The 23,157-nt window shown below is 42.7% G+C and overlaps 1 protein-coding gene across 3 annotated transcripts in view; it reads right to left on the minus strand.

Annotated features, from left to right (window-relative positions):
• Positions 1-23,157, minus strand: part of pikfyve (phosphoinositide kinase, FYVE finger containing) — a 30,880-nt gene that overhangs the window by 4,349 nt on the left and 3,374 nt on the right. Inside the window, exons 3-35 of one of the 3 annotated variants that reach the window (XM_082509310.1) lie at positions 22,249-22,404; positions 19,998-20,107; positions 18,950-19,121; positions 18,506-18,713; positions 17,109-17,135; positions 16,796-16,885; positions 15,426-15,582; positions 15,166-15,323; positions 14,546-14,657; positions 14,161-14,308; positions 13,756-13,920; positions 13,301-13,360; positions 13,087-13,216; positions 11,545-11,725; positions 11,341-11,415; positions 11,102-11,209; positions 10,876-11,016; positions 9,729-9,855; positions 8,771-9,648; positions 8,263-8,670; positions 6,188-6,288; positions 6,030-6,101; positions 5,758-5,929; positions 5,344-5,522; positions 4,004-4,117; positions 3,632-3,740; positions 3,406-3,560; positions 3,195-3,291; positions 2,620-2,677; positions 1,197-1,328; positions 994-1,114; positions 426-521; positions 250-330 (exon numbers count right to left, since the gene is read on the minus strand). In XM_082509310.1, the coding sequence (XP_082365436.1) occupies positions 250-330; positions 426-521; positions 994-1,114; positions 1,197-1,328; positions 2,620-2,677; positions 3,195-3,291; positions 3,406-3,560; positions 3,632-3,740; positions 4,004-4,117; positions 5,344-5,522; positions 5,758-5,929; positions 6,030-6,101; positions 6,188-6,288; positions 8,263-8,670; positions 8,771-9,648; positions 9,729-9,855; positions 10,876-11,016; positions 11,102-11,209; positions 11,341-11,415; positions 11,545-11,725; positions 13,087-13,216; positions 13,301-13,360; positions 13,756-13,920; positions 14,161-14,308; positions 14,546-14,657; positions 15,166-15,323; positions 15,426-15,582; positions 16,796-16,885; positions 17,109-17,135; positions 18,506-18,713; positions 18,950-19,121; positions 19,998-20,107; positions 22,249-22,404 (5,098 nt within the window). The remainder of the gene's footprint in view (positions 1-249; positions 331-425; positions 522-993; positions 1,115-1,196; positions 1,329-2,619; positions 2,678-3,194; positions 3,292-3,405; positions 3,561-3,631; positions 3,741-4,003; positions 4,118-5,343; positions 5,523-5,757; positions 5,930-6,029; positions 6,102-6,187; positions 6,289-8,262; positions 8,671-8,770; positions 9,649-9,728; positions 9,856-10,875; positions 11,017-11,101; positions 11,210-11,340; positions 11,416-11,544; positions 11,726-13,086; positions 13,217-13,300; positions 13,361-13,755; positions 13,921-14,160; positions 14,309-14,545; positions 14,658-15,165; positions 15,324-15,425; positions 15,583-16,795; positions 16,886-17,108; positions 17,136-18,505; positions 18,714-18,949; positions 19,122-19,997; positions 20,108-22,248; positions 22,405-23,157) is intronic. The other 2 variants (XM_082509311.1, XM_082509312.1) reach the window with 2 other exon arrangements.

Consider the following 23,157-nt stretch of genomic DNA (forward strand, 5'->3'; position numbering starts at 1 on the left):
GGATTGGAAAGCTGCGAGAGATGCTCCGTAATTAAACTGGGGTTAAAGAGGATATATGAAATTAAAGTACCTTAGCATTTTAAATGATTGTTAACAATAAGGACGTTACCTTTAATTCTTCACCATATTCTGATGTATTGTGTTCATTAATTAAGTGCAAACATAATTAATAGATAACAGAAATAAGCTAACAGCTGCACAGTGGATTTTGAGGCACAGAGTTGAAGCTCCGGTGGGAATGCAGCGTACCTGCTGGGCTGTGAAGTCTCCTCTCCTCCTGCGTTCGACACCTTAGACAGATCATCCAGTGCTGTTTTGTACTCCTTGCAGCTGAATGGTGACAATCGTATATTTTAGCATATTTTTCCAAACGTGACATCAATAGTGCCAATTTAAAAACAGAGAGGAGGGAAGCAGGTGGTCACCTGAGGGCGAAGGCGATGATGGAGCTTGGCTCTCTCTCGCACACTGCGATGGGAACCCGCTCATGTTCGTACATGAGGTAGTGCTTATCTGGATCACTGTAAACATGTGACACAGCAGTCAGAAACAACGCCTGCTGAACGTGAGGTGGTCCACGCCTCTTTGGGGTTTTATTTTGGATGGCTAAAGCAAAGTTGGGAATTATTTTAACTGGCTTCAACAATCACATTTTCTTCATTTATAATAACACCCCACCCTTTATAGCAATAGCTTCCTAGCCTTAGATGATAATCTAGCGCTCCACCCTCTCATCTAAACTGGATCACTTCTGGATCAAAAAGCAACATAGTGGAAGCTAAAATGCTAACGCTGAGTCTAGTCCAAACACAAATGGCTTATGTCATAGTGGCCTTGTCCATCTTTTAAGTACAGTACACTATTTTTCCTAATGGTATTGTTTACTATACAAGTATCTAATTCTCTATTTAGTATCAAATATATCTACCACTTCAGCCAATATGTGATCAGTGACTAAGTGAACGGCCCGCAGACCTAGAGCACAGTACTTACAATGGGAAAGGGATGGGATTGTAGCTGTTTCCTGGGAGGAAGTTGGCGAGGATTGCTTTCATGGTGGATTTTTCCTTCACCTGGCTGTCAGTGGAGCCCAGCAGGTGTCCGTCAAAGACGTCTGAAAGTGAGCACGCACACGGCATGTAGAGCAGGGGTAACGGTGCACGAAATACGATAAAGACTAGAGGAGGAGTGCGAACCTTCTGACATGCTGACAGAGTCCTGCTCGATAAAGGAGGGGACAGGTGTGACCGGCTCGGCTCCAGGATCTCCTGGTGATGGCAGCAAGGAGGAAACAGTGGAGGAGGACAGCGTACTGAGGTGACGGTCCTCTGCCAGACAAGAGAGGGGAAGAAAAAACAAAGTGTCGCAAACAGCTTCATTGAGTAAGGTTTAACATGGAGGGATATTACTGATTGAGCAGATCTCACCCTAACCTGGAAATTGTAGAAAAAATTATTTATGCTTTTATCTTCTGAAATCTCAAAGCTCCCCGCTTTCTGACATGAATAAAAACAGTTGCTGTCTCTTGAAGTTCTTTTCGGAACTGAGCGTTTTTCATATTCTAGGCTCGTCTACATAACGCGATGGCTGCTTTGCATCAGAAGTTAGTGAGGGTGGTCTCTGCCTACGCAGTTACCCTTGGGGGGGGAAAAAAAAAAACGCAAAAAATATTCTAATGGTCGCCAAAGCACATCTTTATTGATATGTACCGTGGTGTCAAACTCCGTCATTACAACGAGATCGTCAAATGTCGTCTTTATGGGGCGAAGAGTTAAAATGAAACAGAGCTTTTACCACGATGATCCCTGACTTTTATATTTACATGCTTTTTTCTTTACTGTTGTTTTAACTCTTTATCTCAACTCTACTTCAAACGAGACCTATTATTATTTCCAGCTTCATGTTTATCTTAAAGCTTTACAAGAGCAGCTTTTCACGACTGACAATTTAAAAACATTCCTACTGTGCCCTGGCTTCTTTGTCACTTTCCACTCCCTTTCTAGTAGATCTATTTTGATTGGCTGCTCTGGTATAAACCTAACCTTCCAAGTCTAGCGAGGGAGGGACCTCTTTTTAATGGAGAAGATGACTCTGTCGCTGAGAAAGGAAATAACTTTTTACAAAAGTGGAAGAAATGGATTGCCTACACCTCCCCTCAAGAGGACACTGCCTTTTCATCTTGATGCAGGCTCAATCATCCAGGTAAGTAAAGGGTTAGTTCATCTGGACGTAGCACTTTCAGTGGGAGAAACGCTCAGCTGAGATAGAAAAAGTCACTCGGATGAGTGACGAAACGTTTCTCCCAATGAAAACGCTGCGTCCAGAGGAACAGAATCAACCTTTTGGGATACTACCTTCTTATAACGTAAATGCTTGGGACTCCTGGGACAATATGCACCAAGTATCCCACTGGTTCTTTTTTTAAAATAAAATTGTCAAATCTAAACAAACACACAAAAATCTGAAATCCAAACAATTGAATTCAATTCTGTTTTATTTTTATAGCGCCAAAACACAACAACAGTCACCTCGAGGTGATTTACATTGTAAAGTGAAGACTTCACATTAATACTTTAAATGAGAAGTCACAAAAGCACACTCAGTAAAGCAGTAACTCACCTTTCTCACCATTTTGTACCACCGGTGATGGGTTACGAGGGGAGGACTCCACAGCACTCTATTAAAACACAAAAAGATTATTGTTATATCGCATGTACGGGGACCATGAAGCTACAATCTAAGCTTTGTTCAAACCCACAAACAAAACAGAAAGAACGTCTCAAATTCTTTCTAATTGGTTTGTTGTCAAGTTACACAGTGAGGAAGAAGATGTGGAGAAGAATTCCCTTTAGGAGCCTTCAATAGAAACCGGATCATTAACATTAACCTTCATGAACGTCCCTTTCACGCGTCCCTCACACCTTGAAAACCTTTGTTCTGTGAAAAGTGATGTAAACTCAGATTTTTAGGTTGAGTTTTGGATGCACCACCCATCCACAGTGTCCCAATACTGATGCTGACTCCTGTCACTATAGTCAATAATATTACATCATAGTTATAAAACATTATGTCGTAAGGACAAGACTACATGGTTAAGAAACACAAACAGCCCAGGTCTCTGACTACACAGCGTGTAAAGCAAACGGGTGACTGAGTGAAGTGCATGCAAACATTCACTGAATGATGCTACAGACCTTGCTGTCGTCAGTGGTGTTTGGCCTGTGTCTGCCTGGGCTGGGGGGTACAGACAAGCGCTTCTTGCCTTTCTCCTGCTGGAACAAATCCTGAAGTCTGAAAGTATGAAATCAGGATTAAAACCAAGTGTTGGTGTTGCTATGGTGACATGACATTTATATTGCATGGATGATGTAATAAAGCACGTGTCAGATATTCTCCGACTCTCACCTGCTGTTCCAGGACTGCAGCATCTCGCACAGACTCTGTTTCTTCACCACCAGCGACTCGAGAACAGCCTGCAGCTGCTGAGGAGAATCTGAGCCGCACACCTGCAGTCGAACCTGAAGCTTTTCGATCCAGCTCCGCAGCTCTGCCTCTTCCATCTGCACATAAATACCAACATGAGCCCAAGACACCCCCTGCAACAAGAGACGCTGATGTGGGGAGAACCTACATCTTTCTGAGCGAAAATGTCCTCCATCTTTTCTTCACGTGTCTTACTGAAGGTTTCAGTTTTCAGGGATGTGAGGCGGTCATCGATGGCCAAGTACACCTGTGTGACTCTAGGGGGGGGGGATATTTGCAGGTTACTGTAAACATGCTACTACACCCCTACCTCATGCACTGAGACCTTGTTCCGGTGTTTAAGTAAGTAAAAACCGTAACAATCTAAAGGGTACCCTCCATAATAGTCATATCAATTATCTGAAGTTGAGGTATATCAGATCTCATATCTGCAATTCTCTTAACATTACAGCTGTTACATAGGATGTAGTGGTAGAAATACACTAATTTCTTGAGCTGAAGCTAGGTCAGTGGTATTTACTTCTGAGTGAAGTCCTTCAGGTCCTGCTGCAGGTTGGTTTTGGATGGTCCCAGGTTCCTGATGAAGATCTTGGGCCGAGGAAGACAAATCTCCAACAACTTTATAGACGTGTAGCTGAAGAAACAGGAAAAAACAGAGTCCCATATTTGAAACTGTTGTCATTAAAAGTGCTTTAAGACAAGTATTGTTGTGAACCACTTATACAAATACACTTTAACTTAAATGAATAGCCATGTGTAAATAATTACTACATTAAGGCCAAACTCCTGGTTATTATCATAGATATTATCAATAAATAGTTATGATGGAATTTGGTAATTATAAGGTAAGGATATGTACAGTTTCTGGTGCTATTTATGTATTATGTGTTTATCAGAATTACTATTGCTACAAAGAAGTAATCAAATCATGCAAACAAACATTTATTGGGCCATGGAGTATAGAAGGTGGATAACACAATTAACCTGTAAACTGGATTTAAAAGGGAGTGAACAACAAATTACTGAAATGTGTGTTTTTGTGTGTCTGTGTACTTTAGTAGCTGTACTGTCTATCATGAGATGTGGTGTAATGTATATTATTGTCAAACGTGTGTGTTTCGTCATTGTTTTATTAAGAGAATCAATACTGGATGCCTGTGATCTTCAGGTCCTCAGAGGCCCTGCGTTAAAAACAGGCATGATTCTGTCACTGCACGTCTGTGAACTCACCATGCCATCCACAAACGCAACTCTATCATGCAATGAAGAAGCTAAACAGAAGCCAGAGCTCAAAGCTTGTTTCAAAATGACTCGGGAGAAAATGAAAACTGTTCTGGAGTCAGACAAATCCAAAAGGTAACCTGGAATTGGCAGCTTTCACATTGGGAAGGGTATATACAAGTTTTAGAGAGCAGGTCTTCTGCAGGGAATTGCTGGCATATTGCAGCGAGACAATAGTGAACTGCATACTGCATGTATTACAACAGTATAGTTTTGTAGTAAAGAGTCCGGGTGCTGAACTTGCCTGCAGTCCAGAACCTTCACATACTGAAAACATTTGGCTCATCATGAAATGAAAAATAGGCAAAAGAAGGCTGCTGAGCAACTGTTCGCCTCAGTTACCAAACATTTAAGAACTGTTAAAACAAGAGTGGATGTCAAACATGGCCCTGTCCCCACTTTTTTCAGACTTGTTGCTGACATCAAATTTAAAATGCAACATTTTCCCGGTGTAAACGTCATGTAAACTGTGAATAAAATACAGGTTTTATGAGATTCATGAGATCATTGCATTCTGTTCTCTGACCCATTTGTTGTTTGACACTATAATGGCTATAATGCAGTAGTGTGAATGACTACCTGAAGGAAGCCACCATCTGGTTATATGAGAAGTACTGGTGGTAGTCTTTGTGGATGGAGTGCCCGCAGGGCTCTGCATTAGCCCGTCTGGAGTACTGGTGACCATAGAAGCGAAGTTCCAGGTATTTGGCAAAAGACATACACCACGAGTCATTGGAGAGAGGAACCACCGGTGTCACCTACAGACAGAGAGAAGAGAAGCATGGTGAGAAGACCGGGTCACCACTTTCATTCATTCATTCATACAAATAGTGGAATTTTCAGTGGCATCACATTTGGCAGAGTACACCTAAGATACAAACACAGCAGAGGACACTTTAAGCTGCTTTTGACTGATTAATTGCTCGACCATAGAAAACGAACACACACACCATACAGTAAGGCCCCAGATGGTCTATCTGAACTGTTACTGACCTGCTTGCAGATTCGGCACCAGGAGTAGTTGAGAATTGTGTGCTGATAACCAGGCACAGGGGAGTCCAACTCCTTCAACACAATCTGCACACAGCCGTTGCCGTGCACAAACCGACGGACGTGATGCACCATGGGAGTCTCACAGAACATGCTGGGGCACTGGTAGGATGGCCTGCAGGTGAACATCCACACAAACACATTACAACATGTTCCAAGAATCCAACTTTTTAAATCTCATCTCATTAATCTAAGGCACGTCTTTGTTGTCGTACCTGAAACAATATCGTTCCAGGAAAACACCCAGAGAGAGGTCGTTCTTGCCATAAAACTCCATCGTGACAATCCTGTTGACAAACACAGGGCAGTGACTCCAGGTTCTCTCTTTTATTTCGGATCATATTTACAGGTTATCTCTGTATGACCGGTTTACCATGGGCTGACACAGGGGTTGGGTGCATTGTTGGACTGAATAGATGAACTACTGAAAAGCACACACAACCTCTGATGGTTGATGGGATTCAGGCAGTCCAGCTGAGGATGAGAAAAGTAAAGAATAAGTTCAAACACCTCGATACACTTCTTAAATCAAAGCTGAGGAGTCCTGGCTCAGCAGTGCAACTAGGATGCAAAGGCACTTTCTACTAAAAGGTTCCCTTGAATGTGCTTTTGCACATTAGTTCAGCCGTTTTTAATACCCCTACAGACAGGCAGCTAAACACACGAACCAGTGACAGCATCAAGCATAATGCTGAGCAATTTGTACTACAAATATACTATACGGTCAAAAGTACTGGGACACCTACACGTGACGTCTACAGATGCTGCTCAGCCATGAAAACCCATGACATGAAGCGGTTTTGTGCTGATGTTAATGTCGGAAGCGGTTTGAAACACAGCTTTTACTTTTACTATGATGTCAGCGCTCAGTGACAACATCTGTATCTTTATAGAGTCTGCCACTTCATGGCAGCGTTGCTTTGGTTCCTACATGCATCCAGTCTGCAATACCACTCAAAGCATTGATTGTAAAATATCTAGAAAAAAAAGGCATTTCACAAACTGACCTGTGGCAACAGAAGCATCCTGTTACAGTATCGCACTCTAATTCAGTGAACTCTTTAGAATCACCCATTCTTTATTAATGCTTGTAATGACAGACACTGTTGCCAGCTGCTTGATTTTAAATACCTAAATTGAACTGCAAAAACCTGAATTCAAAGGTCTCGCCCAGTACTTTTGAGTAGGGCTGTTCCACATAAAGATATATATCGGATGACGATATGAAAACATCTATCGTTTCATATTACGCTATCGTTTGTTTACGGTAATATGTTTTCATGGTTTTGATGGGTCACTGTAGAATTTCTTAAGTTTCTCTCTTTCTCTTATATTTAATATAACCACACTACGGACAGACAAGCGACTGTTTTCATGCCTTGTCATTAACAACAACGACGGTAAAACCATTGAGTGGCTCCGCCGTCCGCTTGCTTATTTTCCACATAAAGCTGTAGATCCTGTTGAGATTTTTCAAAATAAACCGAATCACGCGAAATACTATGCAGTGTTTACAGAGAAGCTAAAAAGAGCCGTCAGGTGCTAAAAAATAAACCTTAGAACAGGCTTTTCCCCGCAGCACGCTGTGTAATAAATACAAAGAAAACTGCGGCTGTTTCAACTTATGTAACACTCGACTCCAGGTACACGAGCCCAGCTCAAAACACTTCACACAGTCGAGTTGCCTGAGATTCACAGAATTTACACAAAATGTAAAATTTTGTAATAGATATCGTTGTCGAGACGGTAAATGTCTTATAGCGGGATATGAGAATTTGGTCATATCGCACAGCCCGACTTTTGAGCACATAGTGTGTGTTTGCATTACTGCAGTTCATTTAAACCTCCAACAGTCAATTCACTAAAATTTCACAAAGAAAGATATTCCCAAATACGGCAAATACAGAATCTTGTGCACTAAACCCACCTTTTCCTCTGCATTTCCTCTGATTGAAATTTGGTGTGTGGTGAGAAAATATTTTAAATGATAAGAGCATTTGTATCAATATAGCTCCATATATGGACATGTTTTTGCCCTAAATAGACCCTAGTAGGCTGCGTCCTTCAAACTGTTGTTTTTAAATATCTACAAGTAAATACTCTTTTTGAAGATTTAAACCTAGTTCACCTCAACAAACCTCTGAGAAATAATGACAATGAAATAAACAAACAATAGACAACTTCACAAAGGAACAACATCAGACTTTTAGTATCTGTTTAGATTCTGTTCCTCAGCTGAATTCACCAGATAACGATTGAGAAACTGACACCTCAAGGCTGGAACTCATGTTCAGGCAGTAAATACACATCACACAAGCATACATCATTTATCAGAAGTTACAAATATATGGAGGCTAAACAAATAGTGTCTCACTGTGCTTGGCAGTGTCAGATTAAAACATTTTGATGGTTTGAAATTCTGTTCTGGTGAAGAATGATCGGCCTTACGTTGCTCACCTTGGGGGCCCAGTTCATCTCGCTCTGTTTGCTCGGCCTCTCCTCTTCTCCTTCGCTCTTCACTGATGGTTTGCCTGGTATATCAGCCCCCCGGCTCTGGCTACTGGCAGCAGCTGCGGCAGAGTTGAAGGGGTCATGGGTTTCTTTCTGCCGGATGCGACCCCCCTTTGCTCTGTAGTCCGCCAACATCTCGGCCAAATTCTGACTATTGCTCAGCTGCTCTACAATGCGGGTGCTGGTCAGACTGTGGCAAGGCAGGAACTCAATGGGCCTCGGTTGCACAACGCCGTTGGTCTGTCCTCCAACCAGTGAGGAGGGGGCTGAGTCTTTAAGGAGCTGCCGTTTTCTGCGCACGTCCAGTTCCTTCAGGTCCTTGTTGAGGAGAGGAGAAAGGTAGACCTACAAGGCGTGGAAAAACTCAAATTAGTGGTCTGTGAATCAGGGAAAAATTCGGAAACAGCGCCAAAGTGCAGGCAGGAAACTAAGTAAACTAAGGTACCTGCTCAGGAAAGTAGTCCCTGCTGGGGCAGTGCATGCCAGCTGGTGTGAGAAGGAATGGTTCTTTAAATGTGATGAAGGGGGAAATGCACAGGATGACGTCCTTGAGCTCCTGCTTGAACACTGCAGAGATGGACTTCAGGCGGTCGTCAGATGAAGCCACCTGCTCTGCGAAAAACATCCCCGTGTCATCCTGCAGGGGGTCTCTGAACAACTTAGGAGTTGGTGTCTCTGATCCATCACCATCCTCTAAACCTAACGACTCCTGCTTCAGCAGCGTTGCCTCTCCCCCCATATCCCCATCAGATGCTGCGATCAGCGTGTCGGAGCCTGTCATCTCTTGGTCTTCTTCCATGAGGAATGGAGGGGACACAGAAAAGGGCGGTGCAGGAGGGTTGGAAAATGGAGAGGAGGTCCTCGTCTCTGCAGGAGCCTCATCCTTTCGGACAGATGGGGTAGGTGATTTTGGGTTCAATTTGTCTTGGAGAGCTTCTAGGTCTCCATTTTTAGATGAAGAGTCTAAGAGAAGCCCTTCATCCTCAGTCTGTGCTGCAGATGCAGAATCTTCACTTCCTGCAGTTTTCCCTGGGCTCTCTTCATTGTTCTCGCTCCCTGGACTCTCTCCATCTTCCTCTTCCTCTGAAGCAGCGGCGCCTTCCAGCAGACAGGGGAACGAAGTGCTTTGTGCCAAGCTGGGCGGCATGGCGAACTCATCCATGAGGAACGAGATCTCCAGCTGGGAGTGGTAGGCCACGCATACCATCAGCATGATGATCTCCTTCACCCTGGCCAGCTCGTACTCTGAAGCACCACGCAGTTTTATGGAGCATCCAAGATGAGGAGGGCAGCCCTCAAAGAACATCAATGTCTTCACCTCACCTGGAAGGACAAAGAGAGAGAATGACAGCAATGACCTATCATTGCAGCAGGGTCCACTGAGAGGAGTGTGTGCTTCTTACTGTTTGCCAGTATAAAGGGCTGCATGTAGAACTTGTGGCAGGTCCCCAGACGAGGTTTGGTGAGGAGCTGGTCCATGGACATTACCAGGTCTCCCTGAGTCATATGACTCACTCTGTCCAAAACTTGCTAAAAAGGAGGGGAAAAAAATGAACACTTGAGCAAAGACATCTCCTCAAAGACATTTCTAGCAGGTCCATTAGATGATGATGATGTTCCAGACCAAGCTTTGTTTCTTTAAAATGTATGAATCAGAGTAAAAGAGCATACACACAAGAAAAGTCAAGAAGCAATGAGGTGACCACGTACATTATACACTAGCAATTGTTTCATCTCACAGCACAGACTTTTTACTAAAGATGGAGAAAAATGAGTCTCAAAAGTTAAGAAAAAGACAGTAGAGGGTAATTTCTCTGGTTGCGAAGAGAAATCTGGTTATACCGACGTCTATGAGAAAATGACCCTTCGGCTCCTTTGATCCATGACCTCGGTAAACACTTTCCGCTTAGAGTACATGGCATTCTTTGGGGCTGTCCCACCTTGTGATCGACAAGTTATGTGTTACACTGCCAACGTTTACATGGTCACAGGCATCTCCCTCTCAGATCCAGTGTCGCCAAGTGCTGGATCACAGAGGTCATGTGATTAATGGGGTTTTGCGTCATCGTAGGGTCTTTACCTTACAATATAAAGCAGCTCAAGGCGACTGTTGTTGTGATTTGGTCAGTCGTCATGACTACATCCATTTTTTACATGCAGATTACATCTCAAAGTTGACAAATTTAACTTAGTGCCCACCTAAGTGCATCACAGTGATTTATTTATTTCAGACCTGCATGTCCAGCACCTTTCCACAACATTTATCAAGGCAGGATGTGATGCCTCTACCAATCTGCTGTGATTTTGGCTGCACTCAAAACCCAAAACTGTGATAAAAATGAGCAGGTGACAGAAATTTTATAATCTTACCAACTGAAAGAATTTTATTTCTCGGTGTATTAAATGTGCATACAACATGTTATATGAATACTTTTTTCTCAGTTCACCATTAATGCCACTGTGACAGTGGCATTAATGGGGAAACTGTTGTTGGTAAAACTAGAGAAAGTAAACTATATATTTCGAGTGGAACACTGACGTTAAACTGACCGGTTTGACGTTGATGACCAGTGTGATGCCATGCTCTAACAGCATGTCTTGAGCAATACGAGAAACCGTCTTCTCCACCAACACCAGGTTTGGACGGACATCCACGATGCGCTGCACATAGTTCTTCAAAAACTCTCGCTCCTGAGGTAGAGACAAAGAAAGCTTCTTTCAGAAAAGCACAGAAAAGGCTCGTTTCCTCTGCTGTTTCACTGCTGGAGTGACTCACTTGTAGGACGATGGGGTCAATGGAGGTAAACTTGGTCTCCTCTCTGTACAGGTACTCTATGGAACACTTGAGCATCAGGATCCTGGGGTTCTTGATGTAGGGGTTCATCTGGTTGCAGGTCAGACGGATTAGTTTACTATCAGCTATTCTTCACATATTTCATTCAACAACTGGTACATTCCTTTACTGTATTTCTTGATATAACTGCAGATTCATATGATCACAATAGTTGACCCTACCTTCTTGTGGGCGATGTTTTTTGTGCACACAAAGCCATTTACGACCATTGAGTCAAACTTCTTGCCTCCAGGAATCTGAACCACAAATAAAGATTCAGTTATAACTGTATGTAACTCAGCTACTCATAGAGCTGACTATACTGTTTATTTAGTTAATTAGACAAAATATGAATACAGTGGTTGCGGCTAAAGTTTGGCTTCAACCTTCTTGATGTGGACCAGCTGCCGGATGTCCATGTCGTCATCGCAGTTGCGAACGTCGGGCCGCACCGTCTGCACGACCTGCCGGACCACGGGTACGATGATATCCCGCCAGGACAGAGATAGCGACTCACTATAGAGCAGCTGCTGCAGCAGCGCCATCATGTGGCTGTGGTTGGCTGAACTAAACAGACAGGCAGGTGGTTAGAAACCTTCTACCATGTAGAAATGCCAGCAGCTTACCTTCTAAGTTACTGTCATCTTCAAACCATTTTTTGGAGCTTTTTACCTTATTTTTACCGAATTCTTCTCTGGAATCCATCACCCACCTGAAAGTCTGACTTATTGCCGACTACTGTGATCCCCGAACAGTTGGAACACTTCCCCCTCCTTAAACATGGGAACCACCACCCCAGTCTCTGCCAATCCAGAGGTACCGCCCCTGATGTCCACACAACATTGTAGAGGCATATAAACCAAGACAGCCCTACTATATCCAGAGCCTTCAGGAACTCAGGGCGAACCTCATCCACGCCAGGGGCCCTGCCATAAAAGGAGTTGTTTAACTGCCTCAGTGACCTCGTCCCCAGAGATAGACGAGTTCTCCTCATTGTCCCCAGACTATGGAAGACGTGCCAGTGGAGGTCCTCGAAGCTTTCCTTCCACCGCCCAACAATGTTCTCAGTCTAAGTCAGCAGCAGTTCTCCTCGTGAGTCACCTAACGGTTTGCCAGAATCTCATCAAGGCAGTCCGAAAGTCTTTTTCCATGGCCTCCCCGAACTCCTCCCACGCCCGAGTTTTGGATTCAGTCACTGCCTGAGCTGCGTTCTGTTTGGCTGTCTACAGTCCCGCAGGCTAACTAAGCCCGATAGGACTCCTTCTTCAGCTTGGTGGCTCCCTTCACCTCTGGTGTCCACCATTTAGTTCGGGGAATACCACCACGACAGGCACCAACCACCTTACGACCCAAGCTCCGTGCAGGGGCTTCGACGATGGAGGTGCAGAACATGGCCTATTGGGGCTCAATGTCCCCAGTCTCCCTCGGAAAGCTGTTGAAGCTCTGCCGAAAGTGCGTATCGAAGATCTCTCGGACCGGGGCCTCTGCCAGGCATTCCCAGCGCACTCTCACTATACGTTTAGCATCCACCTGATCCAACTCACCACCAGGTGGCGATCAGTTGACAGCTCAGCCCCTCTCTTTATCAGCACATATGGCCGCAGGTCTGGTCATCGACAAAATCGATCATCGACCTGCAGCCTAGGGTGTCCTGGTGCCATGTCCACTTATGGACACCCTTAGGTTCGAACATGGTGTCCTAAATTACATCTGATTTAATTTGATACACTTGTGTTTTTGTTTATATTTATTTATCTATTTGTACCTCTTCTTGTGAGTTAATGTTATATGTCTATATCTATTACATGCCAATATCAAATGACTATTCTATAGCAAGTAAATAGTGAATGCAAACTGGTAGTTTGTGGTTTGCAGCCCTAGTTTTGACACTATTGCTCTATAATCACAGTGGTGCCATATCCACTCACAGCAGCCTCTCCATGGCCTTCTTCTCCCCGTTTTCCTCTCTGAGCTGATCCAAAGAGCTGTGGTGCCAACCCAGTGGGGTGAACATCATCTCTTTAGCCTTTTCCTCCACACGACGGTTGAACAGAGACTCTGTGGCAAGAATAATAAGTTTGCCTAGTCAGATATGCCAGTGAGTTACTAATTAAAATCAGTGAGGATCTGCAGAGTTCGTACCTTTGATGAATGCATCAGTTATGACAATGTTCTGCACTCCATCCTCGGACAAAAGAAATTCTGTTTAAAAAAACAAAAAGAAAGTGTTATTTTTAAACACTCCCAAACAACTATTAGATTTTCACTCAGGCATTTCCTTTTGTTAAAAAATCTAAAAAACAGGAAATGAAATCCATCAGCACAAAAAACTGAGACAGCACGTGGAATTACCTGCATGTTATCTGCACTTCTGTGGAAGAAAATAGGCCCTGCTTCTACCACAGACCCAGCATAAATACTTTGCTTCACAAAACAATTTCATTGCAGAGACTGTCGCAGGGCTAACACAAAGAGACAGACAACCATTCACACTCATATTCACACCTATGGCCAATTTACAAACTCCTAATGACAGACGATGTCACTGTGGCCAAGGATCCTCACGTACAGGTCATATCGCAGCAGGGAATATTTACCTTTCTGCTCAGCAGCAGGAGGCACGTGTGGATATTTGGACTGCTTCTTAACATGAAAGTTGACATTGTTTTGCTCCATGTTAAGGTTTATAGAGGCGGCGGAGTCACTATCCACCACAGAATGGGAACTGCTAACTGACGTCCTCTTGCTGGGGCTGGCAGAGTCTAGATGCATGCATACACACACACACACACACAGATTGGAATGCAGAGAAACGATATGAAGGTAAATACGGTGTAAAATGTGAGAGCTTGTAGATGACATGTGTCAATTAAAAAATTAGTAGAAATACAAAAATCTCCCACAGTTTGCAACATATTTACATTCATTAAAACCAAACCCCATGCAAAGAGGCTTCAGTTGCAAAGATAAAACACTGAATAAAGTGTCACACAGATACGTACTGGGCATGGCGTACTCAGTCTCATCTGCAAGCTGCTCTGTGTCGCTGTCATCAAACTTGATGTCTTTAAACCAAGATGGCTCTGAATGTCCCTCCAGTGAGTTGACACTATCGCTGTCTGGAGATGGGGTTTCTGAGAACTCTGTGCTCTAAAGATCAAACAGCGTGACGTCAAAGTCTGCACATTAACCTTCACTGAAATAATCAGTGGTATGACCCCCTTGAGCAATCAAGCCCACCCCATTGAATCAATATCACTGCTGCAATGAGTCAATGCGGATTACAGCAAATGTAAAACAACTTAGACGGTATCCTAAAATATTTCTGTAATTCGGCTTTCCCTCACTATCTGCAGGCTTTGCGTATCAGCAGGAAGCAGCTCTCACCTGAAGAGGTCGGTAGAGTGCATACTCGTCCCTGAACAGCTGGTCGTGGTGTGTGACGCAGTCGATCCAGCGACCGTCTACTAATGCCTGGCCTATTGCAATAGCCTGTGCCCTGCAACATGGAAAAACCGGAGTAAAACATGAGAGAGAGCAGCTTTTAACATGTTAATATATTTTTATCAAAATGAGCAGGGGAAGTCAGTCAACCGTTCATGCATGTACACATAAAAAGTAATTTACCAAACTATTAGAAACTTTTAGAAGAATTCCTAATCATGTGCATGCAGATGCAGATGCCAAAGACCTGTCCAACGATGTTTATGAAACACACACCTTTAACGCACTAGAAGAAAATAAGCATTGTTGTTTCTCCAGGGCAGGGGTGTCCAACTCCAGGCCTCGAGGGCCGGTGTCCTGCAGGTTTTAGATGTGTCCTTGATCCAACACAGCTGATTTAGATGGCTAAATGACCTCCTCAACATGTCTTGAAGTTCTCCAGAGGCCTGGTAATGAACTAATCATTTGATTAAGGTGTGTCTACCCAGGGTGAGATCTAAAACCTGCAGGACACTGGCCCTCGAGGCCTGGAGTTCCTCAGCCCTGCTCCAATGCAATCGTACCTGGTGGAGATGGTTCCATTTCTCAGCAGCCAGTTGACAAGCTCCTTTCCCACAATGCAGTTTGGGTAAGTCCTGAGCCAGTATCTGTGGTCCTGAAACTCCATTCCTGTGCTATTGTGGCAGATTTTCTTCCACAGATCCTTCAGCTGAGAGGAATCCTACAAGACATGTTGTACTGGTTGGCATCACTCAGATGGTGTTACAACAACGAGGAACCGTGAACCATGAAATCAGAAGAAGAGAAAGGAAAAATCAGCTACCAGCAGGATCTTTCGCTCCTCCTCACTGTGGTCCAGCTTGGTGCCGCTCTTGGTCCCCGACATGGATCGACTGGTTGGCGGGCTGACTGAGCTGTCGTAGGAAGGCACCATAGAGGATACAGAGCGATCCAGCGACATGGTGGTCACACTGGCAGATCTGAGAGAAACGGGAACCACTCACATTCATGGCTTCTAGCTATTTAAACTGTACAGATGTTTTTACCCAAGGTTGTTCTGGACTGAGACACAAATAAGCTGAAAAACTGAGCTCAATAATCTTTTTTTATAAACTTCTACTGCTAAGAACAGAAGATACAATTAACTGTGTTGCCTCTGGAAAATTACTTCTCTGGTCATGATCTCAATATTTCATGTTGCAGTGAGTGGAAACACTCTCAGACAAACTGGTGACAGTTATCAAAAATAATTCCTGTCTTATTTAGAAACACTGACTCCCTGAAATCACTCTGAGTCAGTCTGCACCGACGAGCCCAACTTCAGTCGCAACAAACGACTCAGTTCAACTGCTTGCATTCTAGTAATACTCGTATAGGTTGCTGAGCATGTGTGTGTTTTTGCAGTTCAGCTGCTGTCCTGCAGCAACGTCACTATTGGTGGAGAAAATTTGATTTCAAATCTCGGAGGTTCTGGCAGGACTCGTGTGGATTTATGTTTAGTGTGAATTTATGTGCATGTACGTGGCAACAGATTTGCAATAGACAGAAATACTACTATGCTTTTCACCAGTGTATTACAATTGTTACCACAAACAGATGCGTGGAATTACCAAATTAACTCAATTCAATCTCAAACTGACAGCAGTCTGACTCAGACTTATTGATATTTTATTGTCCTCTTGATGCACCAAAGTTTCTTTGAAGACAGCAACTGTCTCAGAGTGGTCGCAGCCCTGACCCTTGGCTTCAAAGCAACCATTTAAAATGCAACAAGATCACAAGCTCTTCGCACTCAGTCACAGCAATTCTGTTTGTGCCACAGTCTACAATAACCGTTTCCCCCAGTGTGACTGCAGCTTTGGAAAATCCAGTCCTAGAACTCAATTTCCATTAGATGACCTTACTAAATGAAGACTGAACGATAATAACAAAAATAACAGTAACAAATGGAGACAGAGAAATGTAGGAATGAAGTAGGAAACAGAATTATTCGATGTGGCAATGATCTGGATAGCTTGTTGTTTTTGGATAAAGATTGAGGTGATCTAAAAAAAACAAACAAAAAACTTCAGACCCTGCTGGCATGAAGAAAACACGGAGAAAACCAAAATTCTTCTTTACCTGTGCGGAACGAGGCTGGAACACACTGTGCATAATGTAATTTGTACAAGCAAACAAAAAGCAGCGACTGACCTCTTCCTCACAGGTGATTTTCCTACGTCTTCCTGCAGTGTGGTCAGCCTTGAAGTGAGGCCGCTGTTCTGAGGCTCCTGGTGAATCATACTAACAACACACAAACTTGGATTTAGACTCTTCCTGCAGTCCTTGCATTTCCTTTCTGTTCTCCGCCCACATTTATGATCAGTAGATTTCAGAATGCAGAAGACTATTTTCTTTACAGAGCTAGAAAGCATTAGCCTCTGCTAACTGACCGCTAAAGCTGAGACACATGTGGAAAAAAAGAAGAAACGAAAAGAAAAAGAATGAAACAAACAGCAAGACTCACGTCTTTCTCATCCCAATAGGAGTTTTTCTATGCCAGAAGAGAGAGAGAGAGGAAACAGATTTTCTTTGAAGGAAGTTGACAGAGAAAAAGCAGGGGAGCACACAGGCTTAAAACTGCAACCAAACAAGCACAAGTTGTAAAATGCACATATGCTTGGAGAAAGTTTGAAACAGATAAGTCTTTGAAGACTCATTTAACAATTTGTCTGGTCTGTTCTGTGCACGCTAAAGATATCTTTAAAAAAAAAAAAAAAAAAAGATCGTCAACCATTTTTCAAAAGGAAAGTTGAGATTAGTTATGCTTTAAGCAGATTCTTAAATAATTAGAATCACATGTTAAAGGCATGTGCAATATGATTCAGCTTGATGGGTCTTAACCAAGCACATAGTACAGAATCTACAAACTTCACATTGAAGCAGAAAATCCAGCAAGGAAAAGATGAGCAGACATCAAACAGCATGATTCCACTAAGAGACGGACCCTTCATGACAGACTTTAGTGAACAGGAAGAAGTATGACGGCTGGAGGTGCAGCGTGGAGGCAGGAGGAACTGGGCTACAGTCAAACAGTGTCCGATTGCCATTGTAAGGTCTTTACTTGACAATATAAAGTGTCTTGAGGCGACTGTTGTTGTGATTTGGTGCTATATAAATAAAACTGAATTGGATTGAAGCATCTCCTCTGACAGGGCCTTGTCGGTGAGCTGGGGGAGCTGCGCCCTCAATAGATACATCTGTTGCTGCAGGTGGTTAAGCATCATCTCTCTCAGCCACACTGCTCTCTTCTAACCAGGGTTGGGTCATTATGTCCATACTGACCACTATTATTCCCCTGAATCTCCTGCTTTGACAGCAGGTTTCTTCTAATGAGCTACCAGGTACTTCATAGTGATTACAGACTTGTTCTCATTCATAGTTACTACCTGTGCCAGCCAAGTCTCTGAGTTGGCTGGCATAGTAGCATTCCAACACTTCCATGTTCCCATGTCTATGTAAAGCCTTGTTCCAGTAGCCCATGTCTCATCAGAGCAGCATTAAAAACAGGTGTCACATGACTGCCCAGTCTGATTCTCTGAGCAGTGCGTGTCTCTTCTTTTATGTCCCTGTGAGTACTCAAACTTTACAACATGAAGTATTTTTATAAGAGTGGTCAGGAAAAGACAGGAGGACACTTTTTTGACTCTTTGACTGTAACCATCAGTTCAGAGCTGATAGTGAAGGAATCATGCAGAAAGCCTGTATTCTACCTGCGTTTGTTCAAACTCAACTGGAAATCATTCAAACATAAGTGCCAGAAATCAGGTTTTACATACAGTATACTACAAGCTCAATTCCATCTGGGTATGTAAATTAAAATTTCTCAGATATAACTTGCCACCAAGTGTGCATTTGTGTCACCTCTGCCAGGTCAGGTCCTCCTCAAGGAAGATGTTCCTGCTGGACTTGCGCCCACCCAATGGCGTCCGTGGTTCACTGGGCTCCAGCACACACACAGAGGAGGGAGAGTCAGACAAGGCGCTCAGATCCTCGCCGATGGAGCCCGAGTCAGCTGAGTGAGCGTAGTTTAATGCTAATTTACGGCAGTATGTACACGCCCGCAGGTCTCCTGGCAACACAGAGAGGCCGACCAAGACAGGAAGAGGCGTAAAGAAGGAAAGAGTGACAGATAATAGAAATGGGAGGAATTATTCTCACAAAAGTGTCACGAGTGCTTAGATAGAGGAACGTTTCCACCAAGGTTAACATTAATGTAGGATGATGTAAAATGACAATGCAAGATATTCTGGTGGATTACAAACAGTTTTCTGATACATTCGTAACCAAGTAATATCTGGACCCTACCTGTGTAGCCCATGAACTTTCCGGGAATTTCCTGGTTGCAGCAGCGGCTGCAGAAGATCTGCCCACACAGCCTGCAGTGATGTCTGCGGCGAAAGGTGGTAAACTTCTCGTTGCAGTCATAGCACTCCTTACACTGGCTATCTGGCATCCAGTACTGCTTCAGATCGCTGTCCTGAAGGGGGACAACATCACAGCATGCTGCTTTCATCCACAGAGACGTATGGGTGATATGACCTTAAGATGACATCACGATAGTCCAAGGAAATTTGCAAGAACCACATTTTTGATAATATAGGGAAAAATTGAGTTCCTAATTCACTTCCTAATTCTCTTAAAAAAAAAAAAAAAAAAAAAAAAAAAGGTCCCAGCAGCATTCTCATTCAATAAAAGAACTAGATGTTACAATCCCAGATAGTACATTGCTTCAAAGGAGAAAGTCTTGAGGGATAGCAGCCCAGAAGCTTTACCACCTTTGTATTTAAGTAAAAATGCAGCAGCATTATGCAGCAGTAAAAGTACAAAATTACTACTGAACACTGTAGTTCAATAATAACTAAAATAAGCTAACCCTGTCTTCAGGAGTTGTGCAAGATTGTGACATAATGTCATATCTTGGGCCCTGCTTTCCCACCATGTAACTGCAGTCATTTCCATCCAGTGTTTGGTCATACTACCAAGTGCTTCAGTGACATCATTTGTAGTAGTGTGCTCTGTTTTATGTACACCAGGGTTATCTTATTGTTGTGCACAATGGGGAAGATAAATGCATGGCATCGCTACAACAAAAACTTTGCAATATGCTGTTTTTGCATCGGGTAAAGATGCTTACTGTATTATCGAGGATGATATGGCACAGCCCTAGAGAGGTATTGCATGGCTTGGGCCATATTTATGACATTGTTGATTAAAAACAGACAAACTCAGTTCACTTTTAGCGCTCAAAACCTTTGAACTGGACTGAACATTCACACTTTTCCTAGAAAAGGCATATTATAATGAAATACCAAAGGTAAACAAATGTTTCCAAATATAGAGGAGTTTGTTTTACCTGGCTCTTTCCCTCCATGATCTCCTTCAGCCGCTTCAGTGCAGTGCGAAGTTGCACAGCAGTACGAGGGTCATGATTACTTAGAGATGCAACAGATTTCCCGCTTCCCTCTAAAAATCATCCATGCAAACAAATGAACAAACAGAACAAGTGAGCACAATAAATAAGTCTATAAATAAGTCCTGCCGCATTGTCAAATATTCCTCTTTTAAAAAAGAAAATACATATATATATATTTAATCTGAATAAATGCTACATTGGCTTCTCTTAGGTAATGTAATTACACAGCTAAATGAGAAACATTTGACAATGAACAACTACCTTTAAAGTTGCAAATGTGACATGACACAATCCAAGTTAATAAAAAAATAAAAAAACAAAAAATAAATAACTTGGCAAAAAAGCATGATGACTAGAAATGTTAGCTTAAAAATCAATCATAACAAATTACATTCCAATTATTAGTACCTGAGAGGCAAACCAAACACTAAAAGGAAGCGCTTTGTTTTAAAAGGCAAATCTCACACACACACACACACACACACACACACACACACACACACACACACACACACACACACACACACACCCTTGCATGTACTCGGACACACACAGGCTATTTTTTCAGACTGAGCAGCTACAGTCCAGACAAAATAGCTTTAGTAAAACCACACAGTGCAGAAGAGCCCTCACCTGGCCAATCCACTGCAATCAGAAAAGACACGAGAATGGATGTTACAGCGCTCATGTGCATCATTTTTTTGTTTTCTCTTTCCAACATAACAATGGCTGTGTCCCAAATCACTCACTTCCATTAGATATTTTGTATTGCCGTCTGATCGTACAGTAAGTGTAAATACGGTGCTCTGAAAGCTCTTCTGAGCAGGTCACTATCCAGGGATTGTATACCATCACGCACTGTGAGGAAGAAGGAACTTGTTGATGCTGATTTGTCACAACTTCACTGCATGACAGTGACATGATTCAAAGTGACTCGACAAGTTTCCAAAAGTGTTTGTGTCATTTTGCCAATGAGTTCATATCTCGTCTGCTACACAGAACCCCTGACACAAGCAGCAGGGAATGATTTCAAACACAACCAGTTACACAAACACCAAAAAGTTGATTCTGTTCTTCTGGATGTAACGTTTTCAGTGGGAGAAACGTTTGGTCACTCATCCAAGTGACTTCTTCAGTCCTTGGATGAAGAAGTCACTTCGTCTGAAAACACTACGTCCAGATGAACAGAATCAACTTTTTGGCACTTACTTACCTGGATGATTGAGCATGCATCAAGACAGTTACACAAACGCTCACAGAATTGTTTCTGTGATCACCTCACATTCAAATCTGCAGGTTTTCATTCAAAAAAAGAAACACAGAAGCTGGTGCTTCATTAACAAAGACATTTCTAGTCAGACACCTGTTTCTCTACTGAGTTAACACTAATAAAGGTTTACACAGAACATGTTTTTTGCCTCTGAAACTGTAATTAGGGGAGTTTGGTGGTGTCGTCAGGCAGAAGACATTTTAACTTAATCACAAAAAACAACAAGACAGACACTTTTTTCCTGCCATGAGCTTTATTTTTGCTCCACTTTCCTGACCACTTCTATGAATTCTTTATAAATTTCCTTTGTTTGAATCAGTGTTTTGTTGTCATTTAAGTGTCATTGTTGGCATGTACAAAACTAACAGTGTTTAAGGAGTGTGCAGTGTTTCTTCACAGATGACAGCCAAGCAGTCTTACCAGAACAGACCACACAATAATATTTACTCAGCATTTTAGTTGAGAAGACAAAAACCTTATCAGTTGTACTGATCATCACAACCACAACACGTGCAGACACTATAGCCCGTGACAGGCAAATGACTTGTTTGTATTCTTATGTTATAATATGCAATATGGTTGTTGCTTCTGTTGCTTTATTGGATGAGACGACTCTTATTATTCTTCCCCATCAAAAACTGGAACCAAATGCAGGATGCAGTTCAATTCAATATTGTGAAATGCATTTTATGATCTTGTGACAATAAAACATGTTTTATTGGTTTTGCACAAGATCAAAATGTTTAAGAGGTTTGCAGCACTGGAAATGATCCTGTTCTTCTCGTCTCACAGCTATCTGTTCATTTTCAACAGAGTGTGGAGCTGAATTTGAAAGCTTTCAAAGAGTTTGACTAATTTGTAAGCATAAAAAAAACCAAACCTGTCTCGAATATCAGGAAGTGTCCAGTGTGTGACTTTTACCTGAGGCTGTTGAGGTGCGTCTGTAGTGGTCGGGATGTTGCTTTCGATGCGTCCTCGAGTGAGAGGGACTGGTGGACCAGCTTCTCCTCTCTGATTGAGGAGAAGGGGCTGGAATGTCTGGCTTCTCTGAGGCTGTTGAAGGAGGGCGTCCCTCATCTGAACACACAGAGAATGTGCTGAATAATTAAGTCCAGTAGTTTGCAGTTAAATCAAAGCCAATTGTAAAAAGTCATCAATTTCAAGATAAGAAATCTGACAGTAAAGGACTGTTGTTCAGTCTAAAGATCAGGATATTAGAAAATTAAATGCATTAAATGCAACCACAAAAAGGTTTCTCTCTAGTGTGAGTGAATCCAACCTCTTTTACTACAGACTCATGTGACTCCAAAATCTGCATATTTTGTTGAGCAATAGAGGCGCCTTCACAGATGGGCCGGGTGCAATAAGGCACTCTATCGGATTCACTCTTTAACTGTGTGCTGATAACAAACAGAATGATGCAAAAAAACAACAACAACAACAACAACAACAAAAAACGGATTTCAACTGGTCAGATGACAGGGTAGTTTAATAGCTCCATTTTAACTAAACCATGCAAAAAGTTTTTAACTAAACTCTTTGCATGGTAAAATCTTAACATGAGACATTTGCATATGCAGTGCTGAAGTTCTTTTACTGACAGCGGTTTAGAGGAGTACCCCTGAGTCTGTGCTGTGATTTCTACAACAGTCACACAGATCACAGCCGTCACGGGACTTTCACTGTCCCTTATGTATAAAAACTCTTCTTTGTGTGGAAATTTCTGAATCTGTAATCAAATTATGTACCGGTTAACAAGAGTAGTGAACGCATCAGCTTTTCTGAAATGCAATATTACTGATGTGTTCAATATTACACAACTTCTCCAGT

This window comes from Aulonocara stuartgranti (genome assembly GCF_965226115.1).
Source record: "Aulonocara stuartgranti genome assembly, chromosome: 16".
NCBI classification, from domain to species: Eukaryota; Metazoa; Chordata; class Actinopteri; order Cichliformes; family Cichlidae; genus Aulonocara; species Aulonocara stuartgranti.